The following is an 11544-nucleotide window of genomic DNA, read 5'->3' as shown; positions in this document are numbered from 1 at the left end:
TTTATTGAAAGAAATATGTTTACTATTCGTATTTTAACACAAAAGAAGTTGAGTATATATACAGATATATATTAAAATTAAGTATAATTTGTATACGGCTAAGAGAGTTGTTTTATTGAAGAATAATTTAGAAGAGTAGACTGTAGCATTAATTATGATAATCCTTGTGAAGTTAGTGATTATATAATATTCAAATCATTACTTTAATTTGATTCATTGCCAAAAAGTTCTGATAAAATCTAAATAAAGTTGGTTGTCAAGAAGAGTGCAAGTGCTAGGCATATAACATGAGTCTTGAAGGGGTGGAAGGAGAACGAGTGTGGCGCTTCACAAGGTTTAGGAAGTAATAATAAGTATGTGGAGTAATAGGAAAACTTTGTATTAGCAAGTAAATTATACGAATTATACAATTTTACCTGACGAGGACAAGAAGAGACTAATGAAAATTAAGAGAATTACTTAATGAATTAAGATATTCAGTAATGAGTTAAATTCAAATTTATTAAAGTTGAGCTAACTCGTTAAACACTATTATTTTCAACCTTAATTATATACTAATTTAAATATTGGAGCGGTCACCTGGGCACAATTTCTAATGTCGTGAATTGCAAGTTTTCAAAATCTCGCCATCTTTGACTACGTAACATCAAGAATCATTTAATTTCATTTCTCTTCCCTTTCTGAAAAATATTAGTAGTCATACAAGATTGTAATTAGTTCTTCTTCTAACCTTTCCCTTTAAAATGCATGCATAATATAAGTTTACAGGAAAATCTATGCCCAAGACCGGCGTTTTATGGCCGGGAGGTAACAGAGCAAACAGATACAGAGAGGGATCGAATTACGTAACCGCAATATGATAAACAGAAATATCAATAAGCTTACACGGACCCTTTTTGTCAAACTAATCATTTCCTTAACTTTCAAAGCTTGAAATGCAGAAGTGCAGAAGTCCCATCCAGGCCTTTTCCCTTGTAGTGATCAGAGTACTCTCTTACTGTTGTTTCTCTATACTTTGGGGGATTCTCTTCTGACAACAACTCCCTAATAGGACCATACAGTCTTGATGTTGATATAAGGGTTGTAGTGAAAAAGCTTGCTACCGATATTCTTGGTCCTACACAGTTCGCCAGCACTCTATGCTCCACGCTTATAAACTTGTCGTTTGTTATGAGCTGGAAAAACAACGTGAAAATTAGTAACAAATTCGTCACTTTTCTTGTAAATGCACAAAATTAAGTTCAGAACTTGACCTGTATAAGATCACCAATGTTAACGACCAGAGCATCTGGTGTAGAAGGCACATTAATCCATTCATTCTGATGCAGAACCTGGAGTCCACCAATATGATCTTGCAGAAGCACTGTAAAGAAGTCACTGTCCGCATGCCCGCTTGCACCTAAGGTTATTTCTGGCTGGCGACATGCTGGATAATAGTTGCCTACAATCAGAAGTCCTTCATTGCATTCCATGTCTTTCAAGTGGTTTGGGCTCAGACCGAGCGCCTCTGAAAATAATTCCAGCAATAAATCTCCTAATTTCCTTACTTCTTTGGAGTACTCCATCAGTATATCTCTATGAAATAAATTGTGTTAAGGAAATAGTATCAAGAAAATTCTGTATCTAAGTTCAGTTAATGTTAATTCCATATAAACCTGCAGAAGAAATAGGAACCTACTGTAGTCTTGGCTGCTAGAACCAGGAACAAGATTTTTACCTGCAGGCAGCTGGCAATTCTTCTGGCTTGGGAGGGTCAGGAATCATTTGAAAGAAAATAGAATCCCTCCAGTTAGCAAATGGTGAACTATACAAATCAAAGTTGCTATTGTATAGAACCTTTTTTGTATAGTCACGAGAGTAAAATTCTTTTTTAAGCTCTACATCTTGCTCATGAAACCTTTTTACTCCCTCCTTCATCTCCTCAAGAACACTTACAGGAATCCCATGATTGACCACTTCGAAAAATCCCCAAGTCTCTGAAGCATGTCGTACTTTGTCAACAATCTCCTTGCGCAAAATTGAGTCTTTATTAACGCCTTCAAGGTCTATGCGAGGAAAGTTGAACATGGGGTCGACAGTATGAGAAATATTGTCAAGGTGATCAGATGATAGATGGAAAATTCGAGGGACTTCGATAATTCCAGCATCAACAAGTCCTTTAACGCCAGCTTTTGTGTCGTCAAAAGCTTTTAATTCACTAGTTCGGCAATATTCAGAATCAACGGGGGAGTTCATTTTCTCTGTTCAGTTAGATAACCTTGAAAAGATGAAAGATGGTATTTTTATAAGTAAACTAAAATTCAAAGTCACCAATAATTCAGCTTACCATCTGAATCACATGGAGATCCGAAGAGTAATCTTCACAAGTCGGTCCAAGGAGCAACTTGAAGAGTGAAAATAAATTCAATGTCACGACCCATCGGTGGCCTGTGACCGGCACTGGAGAATGGATAGGCTAAAAGCTATTAAATTCCATAGTAAGTCTGACCATTCACTAACTCAAACAAAATACAATTCGGACTCTGTCCACCTGCACTTTGCCACGATTAATCTTAAATTATCAGATACTATATATTAACTTCGGTCTGCCGGTATAATTAGGCATGACCTGAATTTATAAAAAATTACAAAATGATAAGTTCTCAAAACTTTCTACTACGGAGATTCTAGAATTTTAAAAATCAATATATCAATAAAATATCAGTTACATTAAATCTGAAAATGAAAGAATCAGGCTGCTAGATAAAAAGAACTACAGAAAAGCTAACAACACCCGAAAAGCAGTGAAAATGAGACTGTCAGTCTCGAGAATGAGTCAAAATCATATATCTAAAAACAAATACAAATACTTCAATAACACATTTATTTAATTTAAAATAAAATATTAAGTCATGCAAAAACACGTGTCATGTCATGCTTCTTATAAAATGAATTTTACATATTACGGGACGGAGTACCTCAGTAGAACCCTAATCCTCATTACTAATAGCATTAGCCTTTCGGCTCTCTCGATCCAACAGAAGTGGCGCCCAAAGAGCGAAGCTCGACCAGAGTCCTTAAATCTAGTCTGGTCACTTAAATTTCTAATAAAGCCGTCGTTCAGAGAGCGATGCTCGACTAGAGACCTTTACTCCGGCAAATTCACTCTACTCAGCCCAGAGAGTTAAATTCGACCAGGGCAAGTCCTAAATTTACCTTTTTTATATTTACTTTTTACTATCTTTCTCAGATACCTAGCTCTGCTCTGATGCCTCAGCTAGAGCGAGCAGAACTGACGGATTTATCTAATCATGTGAACAATTCAGTCAGAAAAAAGTAAAATATTTGATAAATAACCCTAGGCTTAGACTCCTAGATTAACTGTCTAAGAATTTCGACTCAGATAAATTCTACCGAAAATTCAGCAGAAACTCCCCTAAACACGGACGTCTATCCCCCGTATAACGAGTCCAAGACCTGCTAGAAAACATTTCAAATTTCCAACAATTTATTTAACAGGAGTCGGGTCACCACGACTTCATTATTTTTCCTGACTCCGCCACACATCACAAATTACAATAATTGGTAGATGGTCTGACAATTTATTATTTCGACAAACAAACCTCGCATAATTTTCTAATGCTCAACACAATAATAATCACATAATTCTTTAATGCTTAACACAATAATTAATCACATAATTTTTTCTCAACAAACTCTAAAATCTATGGGATAGAGAATTGCCGAGACACTTGATCACTCGGTCGACTCGCCTCCAACCGCCGGAGTCCGATCGACGATCCGAGCGTGCCTACGGACTCGAGACAACCCAGTGATGATGATCCCAGCACCCGATCTTCTGATCCGATCTCCAATTATCCAGAGAAATTTACGAACGATCTCGGCTGTCAATTTTCAAACGGAGTCCGATCGCTGCGAAACTGGTACCATTGGAAAGCTTGAGCTGAGTGGAGTCCGGATATGCCCTCCAATCAGCCAAAGCTCGCTAGAGGCAGGCGGAAAAACCCGAAAACTCGGCTTCCATCACTTCGCCGGAACTCCTTCCTCTAGCCACCAACACCAACTCCGAAAAGGAAGCCCTCAACTCACCGGTCATTTTAAGACCAACCTCGCTGCCAAAGGAAATGCCCGGAATGGCGTTGGCATTGCGCTTCTTCGCGCTCTCTTTCAAGCCACGCTCTCAGGCCAGCGGCTTTTCGGCCAGCATGCAAGACCCAGACAATGACCATGGACGATGGCGGTACCAAGGTTCGAAAGTCCTTCTCTCCCTTGTGATCTCTTCTCCTTTTCTTTCTTCCCTTAACGCCTTTTGGTCCCCAAACTTTTCTTCTTTACCATTTAATCCCTCAACTTTTTAATTACTAACAATTTCACTCTGCAAAATTCCTATTTAACCCTCCAACTTTTCTTTACCTTTTCAATTAAGCCCCTAACTATTTAATTTGGGCCAAATTATAATTATTAAAAATAGAGAATTACTTATTTACCCTTGCTTTTAAAGTTAAAACTACTAAAATGCCCTTACCGCCACATTTAATTACAAAAAAACTAACCATACAAATTTTCATTTAAATCTCATATTAATAAAATTATACTTTTAGCCCTCATTTCAAAATTAATTGTCAATTTAGCCCTAACACTTAATTTAACTTAAATAATCAATTTACTAACTATTTTTCAATTAAAATCAACACCATTTGCTAATTAAAAATTTTCATTCCCCAATAATTCCTTTCATAAAATATTATTTATTAATTCTTTCATAACTTTCAAGTATATAATTTGATTTATATACTCATATTGGAGAAAAATTAAGTGATATATATATATAATTCAAATATTTAAAATTAAATTAAATTAAATTAAATAAAAATTCTTCATTAATTATTACTAATATTATTATTTAGAGAAAATTTCGAATATTACATACAAGGTCTTTATTTGGCAAGTACCATCAGCTGCTTTTTTTTAAAAGAAAAATCCCTTAAAGGACGGACGGTTCTGATGCAGTTCACCAAATATTGGGTAATCTTGTGTCATCAATAACAATATTCACTAAAGGACAAATTTAAAACAGATGGTGCCATGATGAGACTCGGGGAATTCTGCTGCAGGGGGCTTAATTCGAGATCATTGTGGAGCTTGGTTCGCTGGATTTAGCTACCATATTCGTCAATATACACATCCTTATGTGCTGAGTTTTGTGCTGCTATCTCAGGTCTTGAAATGGCTCGTAATTTGGGATGCAACAAAATAATCTTAGAAGTTGATTCTATTTATCTTGTGCAGTCTGCTATGGAGGTGGCAGAGGATTATGGTCCTCATCGTGCTCTGGTCCAAAAATTTTGACAACTATTGCATTTGTCTTGGGATGCCATGATTCAGCATGTTCCAAGAGAGAGTAATTCATCTGCAAATCGTTTGCGCAAGATGAGTTCTGGGCAGCCTTTTGGTATAGTTTATTTTCAATCTCCTCCTAATGAGTTGATGGATTTATTAGCTGATGATCTTCATGATTCTAGTTATGCTTCTTAGTTTTCCATTTTTAGACTTTGCACTCCTTTTGTAACCAACAAAAAAAAGAGGACAAAATGCAATCATTACTGCTATAAATTAATTCAAATGTAACAATTTACAGTTCTAGCAACCATTCTTTATCCTTGCATTAAGCCGGCCTTGAGACCACTGTCAACTGCTCCTTTGAGGATTGGATTGCATTAGCAGATTTACAGTGGATGAACTGCATCAGAAGTACTAATGCTTGTATAATAATTTTCAATTAAAATTCCCTGCATACATTTTTTAATTTCGTTGTCATTCTTTTTCATAAACTTGATTGTAATTACTCATCCAACTCAATAGCCATTCTTAACTAAAAACTCTGCAGCATAACTATGTTTGTAGCTTAAAATTCTGCAATCCTCCTTTGCCATCCTTGAGAGATGTAGCGAAGTCATAGACTGCAGTTTCTCTGTAGATTGGAGGATTGTCTTCTGATAGCAGCTCCTTAATCGGTCCGAATAGCTTTGATGATTTCTGAAAACCGGTGCTGAAAAAGCTTGCCACTGATATTCTTGGACCTATTCGGTTTGACAGTACTCTGTGCATAGAGCTTTTGAACTTGTCGTTGGATATGAGCTGAAAATTGGGAATAACTAATGAAAATAAAGCATTTTACACATGTAACAGCTACATAAGGTCTAGAATATTAACTTCGGTTGCTATGTGAATCTTCAAGTAAGATTTTTAAGTTTCAAGATTTTTCAATTTTGCATTACTCTAATATAACATCTACAACATAGAGAAATTGGGCTGACCACAGATAAATGTCAAACAATTTCCACTTGCTTCTCCACAACTCTGTGAACTTGGCAGAATAGACTTTCTTTTACTTGATAGTCTTTATGATCCTTATCTTATCTCATAGTCTTTATTAGTAATGATATGGACAATAAATCTTATTTTATCAGGATATTATAATTAATCTGTGACTAAAGCAAGTCTCAAACAACACGCGAAAGTAACACAGGCAGAAATTAAAAAAGAGCAAAAACTTGCCTGTAGCATGTCTGCGAGATTGACAACAAGGGCTCCAGGCACTGGAGGAATATCAACCCACTTATTCTGATGCAGAACTTGTAGGCCTCCAATCTGGTCTTGGAGCAGAACTGTAAGGAAGCCCGGATCGGTATGGCCAACCGTCCCCGTAGTTAGTTCAGGCTCAGGACAAGGTGGATAATAATGGCATAAAACAACAAGTCCTTCTGTACACTCCATCTCCCTGAGGCGATTTGGTTTTAGCCCTAAAGCCTCCGACAACAGTTCAAAAAGAAAAATCCCCACCCTCCTCACCTTCTTCGAGTACTCCAATGTTATATCTCTGTAATTTAATGAGTAAAGTTAGTCAAATACAATAACTAATCCCAGTCTCCATAACTCAAAATCTTGCGTACCTGCATACTTCAGGTAGTTCTTCAGGTTTAACAGTATTAGGTGCGATATTGCACGAAAAGGTGTCCCTCCAACTAGCGAACTTAGAAAAGTACAGATCGAAGTTGCTAACATACATGAAACTTTTTCCGGCTTCACGTGAATAGAATTTTTTCTTGACTTCACTATCTTGCTCAAAAAATCTGCGTACCCCATTTATCATTTCCTCCGTAATGCTTAAATCAATCCCATGATTGATTATCTGAAAGAAGCCCCATGTTTCTGCCGCATTTCTGATTTCTTCGACAGCCTTTTCATGTGTAGTTGAATCCATTTCCACAGCTTCAAGGTCTATGATAGGAATTCTAAACTGAGCATCTTCTGCTGCAGATGAAATGTCATCAGGATAATCATGTGGCTTATGGAATATGCGAGGAACCTTAGTAACTCCTGCATCAATTAGGCCTTTAACACCAAGCTTTGTTTCGTCGAAAGCTTTTAATTCACTATTTCGATCATATTCATGGTTGATTGTTCCTGAAGCTGCATTTCTGCTGCTCAGTTCCATTCTTCTTTCCCTATCTCTTTTCTAAGAGAGACAAGAATACATAGTTAGGGTTGTCATCGTTACCCTTTGTTATTACCATGTACTTGCTTAATGTGTAATATTATCTTTGGTCTTTGCGATTACCACGTCACCACGAGCTTGTGGTGACTATATATTTCAATTTTTTTTAAAAGATATTATAAAGCATTGAGTGGGTATCATATGACATAAGTGTAACAATTACTTTTATTTATAATAACAGGTAAAAATAGTAACAAACAAAATTGTTTCTGATATTAATATTATTTAAAAATTATTAGAGTTAAAATTAGGCCAATTATAAAATACTTTTTATTCAAGAAAATCTGCAAATTATTTTTCTCTTTCAATTATTTTTATTTTAAATTTTTGCTGCACTAAAATAGTATATATAAAAATGATAAATATTTTTAAATTTCAGAAAAAATAAAAATAAATTAGTTAATTAAAAATTTATATCTTACATATTTAATTTATTAAACATAAAAAATTAAAAACCCATGATGTAATTTTTTTACTGATGGACTTAAATTTGAAAATAATTCTATATTAAGAGATTTGTAATGAATTATTAATGTTTGATGGAATCAAATCCAACAATACATATCTATAAATTAGTGGGAAATGATACCAAATAAAATTTTTACTGTTCAAACATAAAATTTAATTAGATAAAATTAAATAATTTTCAATTATATGGACTAAGTTTCTCTATACCATATTTTTGTTGATTTCATTAACTTTTCTTATTCAATTATTACAAATAAATCATAACCTAATATAATTCAATCATAATAGGACTTCGTCTAGCATTTTTGAAGTGGTACCATTTTATTTTTCATAAATATTTTATATTAAAATTTTATATTTATTTTATTTAATCTTTTTTATACATGTAATAATATAAATACCATTATATATACAATATGTGATTAAATTAATTTTAAGAATATAATTTATATGAATTGATAATTAATGAATTAATAATTTAATTTAGAATTATTTGATAAATATATGTAAATTAATTGCTTCATTAATATATTATTTTTATATGACCTATCAATTACAGTTATATGAACAATATTCATAAAATTGAATAAGTAACATATTTTCTATTTTTAAGTAAATACTTAATTGTATTAATCAAAAGAAAAGAATTAGAAATAAAATAAATTAAAATATATTAATTTTCTGTTTTGATTTAATAAACATGATTAATTTAATGAATAGAAATTAATTATTTTTGAAAAAATGACCATTCATCTATTGTTATTATTTTGAATTAAATCTAATTTCTTTAACCATTTGTTCAAGTCAGAGGTTATTTAAATAACTGAAATTGAATGGTTGAGATTTAAAATAAGTAATCCAACTATTAAAATTTAACATATGATACCAAATAATGACCTTATAAAGCTAGGCTTTGAGAAGTGAAATGATTATCAGCCTTCACTCCCTCGTCTCTTATTTTAAAATAGTTGAATATGTATATATATTAATTTTTGAGACTTAAAAATTTTTTGACATATATATTTAATTTTTGACATGTAAGATATTTATTTTAACATGTACGTTTAAGTTTTGACACATAAGATATTTATTTTAACATGTGTATTTACTTTTGATACATAGAATTTAAATTTATGCATAATTTTATATTTTTTTATTAATTTATAAGTTATATTCTAATTAAGTACCGACTCTAATCCTAAAAATAGCATATTAATTATATTTTAATATCATATTAACTGATAAATAAGTTTCTAATCAGATAATAATACTAATTCTATCTTAAAAAATAACATATTAATTATATTTTGATATTATATTAATCAATAAATTAGTTTTATAATTAGATAATAATTCTAATCTATAAAATAACATCTTAAATTATATTTTTAAAATTATATTTAATTATAAATTAAATTTTTAATTATATAATAAATTTTTAATTTTAAAAAATAGTACTATCAATTATATTAATATATTAATTTATATAATACTAAAATTAATTAATAAATATATTTTAAAATAATTTTATATTATTTTATTAATAAAATTTTAGAATTGTAAAAAAATTAAGGACAGGAGCCTAATGACCTATAAACCTCTGAACCTAAGGAATAGAATTCAGCATTAGGAAGCCTACTCCTCCGGCTGTTCGGTACTTTATATGATTATCGCGGATAAAAGCTACTTTTCTATTCGCTTGCCTGCGCACCTCTACTCATGTGGGACTGACTGTGTAATACTAAGAATGGATTATCGTGGAGTAAAAATAATTAGTTTGCTATTATTTTTTAAAATTGTATAAATTAATATTAAATTATATTTATCAACCTAATTTTATAATTAAAATAATAACAACAATCGTGCAACATACGAATAAACAACTAGTTTGAATTGAATTCTAAAATTTCAGCTTTACCCTCGCGACTAGAATTTATGTGCCAGTGCCATCTTTTTAATGGAAGTTAGTAGTCGATTTTTTTGAGATTATTTTATCTAATCAGGCTATCAAACGGTGGTACTTTTTAGATTATTTTATCTAATCATTAGCTATCAAACCATCGCCTCTTCTTTTTCATATATATTTTGTTCAATGATTGAAATTTATTAAAAAATTATTTTATTTAAAAAATAAAAAAAATAAAATAAAATATTTTAATATTATATAAAATAATGTAAAATTAACAGGGTTAAAATTTTAAAGTCGTCATCTTTGCTGACGAGTTAGTATACAGAGTCAATCATCTGTGTAATCTAACAATTTTTCAATCCCCAATAATAAGCTCTAGAATTGTGTTTTGAGCTTATTTAAACCTTTTAAATATGTTTGAAGTTTCAAATAGACACTTTGAACATTGACCAATTAATTATTCTTTAGAGTAAAATTCAAGCTTTATTCGTACCTTTTACTAAACACGTTATATCATTTTCTATTTCTCATAACAAATGAATTTGATGTATTTGACATTGAAAAGCTTAAAGCATGTCTATTAGACTTGAAACGTGATCAAGGGCATTTTCATTTTCATTTTACTTTTACGCTAAAATATTAAAATGACTTAAAGACTTAAATTTACACCTCAACTAATACTCTAAACTTTTAAATGGAATAATTTTTTGATAGATAAATATATCTCTTTTTTAGACCATCTCTAGAAATCTATGAGTCCAAAAACTATTAGAAATAAAAAGGATGTAAATGGATTATTAATAAATTAATTTCAATTTGGATCTAATTATCAACATTACTTAGCCTCTCTGGAAATCTATGAATCAAATCATTAACAAATCAATTTTAATTTAAATCCAATTATCAACATGACTTAAATAAAGTTAATAAATTTATCCTTTTTACATTATAAACTCTTTGATGTAAAATAATTGTCACATCCTTCAACACTGCCCTCTCAAGCGCAATTTATACTTAATAATATTATATAAATCAGATTAGCTCTAAAGCTAATTCAAACCCATAGTCATGAACTAATACAGTCCATAAATTAAACAAAATGACCTAAAGATTCAAAATAAAAAGAGTATAAATAAATTATTAACAAATTTAATTTAATTTGACCCTAGCCATTAGGGTGATTTAAGTAAAGTTAATGAATTTGTCCTTTTTTACATTATAAGTTATTCCATATTCTTGCCAAAAAATAATCCTCACATCCTTCAACAGCCTCCCACAGCCTTTGGTTCCGGGTAAATGTGTCTTAACGCCTCAAGTTAGATTATGAAGAAATAACTAAGAGAAAGGTCCGATATGACAAAAAGCCGTCAGCATTTTACCTGCAACTCATTGGAGAACTTGGTGGTAATCCATCAAGTCGGAGAAATTGGATCATAAGAGCAAGAGATGAATTGCCAATTGCCAAATTTAGAAGCAAAATATGTTTCGCTGTTAGTGATGGATACCAATACGTGTGCCAGTGCCTATAACAAATTGTAGCAGCAATCATCAAGAAAATTCACCTGAACTGAACTGGTAAAATGACTTGCGCGCTAAGTGGCTAACGGCA

At 31.8% G+C, this 11544-nt stretch overlaps 1 protein-coding gene across 1 annotated transcript; it reads right to left on the bottom strand.

Annotated features, from left to right (window-relative positions):
* Nucleotides 1-646: 646 nt before the first annotated feature.
* On the bottom strand, nucleotides 647-7585 carry LOC8276157. Its single transcript, XM_048379263.1, has 7 exons — nucleotides 6954-7585; nucleotides 6559-6880; nucleotides 5894-6138; nucleotides 4006-4112; nucleotides 1718-2240; nucleotides 1254-1575; nucleotides 647-1175 (listed from the first exon to the last, which is right to left on the bottom strand). The coding sequence occupies exons 1-7, from the start codon at nucleotides 7496-7498 to the stop codon at nucleotides 924-926; spliced, it is 2316 nt and encodes a 771-aa protein (XP_048235220.1). The 5' UTR covers nucleotides 7499-7585; the 3' UTR covers nucleotides 647-923.
* Nucleotides 7586-11544: the final 3959 nt, after the last annotated feature.

This window comes from Ricinus communis, chromosome 9, assembly GCF_019578655.1.
Source record: "Ricinus communis isolate WT05 ecotype wild-type chromosome 9, ASM1957865v1, whole genome shotgun sequence".
NCBI classification, from domain to species: Eukaryota; Viridiplantae; Streptophyta; class Magnoliopsida; order Malpighiales; family Euphorbiaceae; genus Ricinus; species Ricinus communis.
The sequence above is the reverse complement of the archived record's forward strand: the minus strand, read 5'-3'. Positions and strand labels throughout refer to the sequence as shown.

Coding starts and splice junctions, on each gene's coding strand:
- LOC8276157 (XM_048379263.1), bottom strand. CDS start 7,498: ATGGAACTGAGCAGCAGAAATGCAGCTTCAGGAACAATCAACCATGAA. Junction 4,113..5,893: donor AATTTTAAGCTACAAACATA/GTTATGCTGCAG, acceptor TTCCTTTGGCAG/CGAGGTTGGTCTTAAAATGA. Junction 1,576..1,717: donor GAATTGCCAGCTGCCTGCAG/GTAAAAATCTTG, acceptor TTTATTTCATAG/AGATATACTGATGGAGTACT.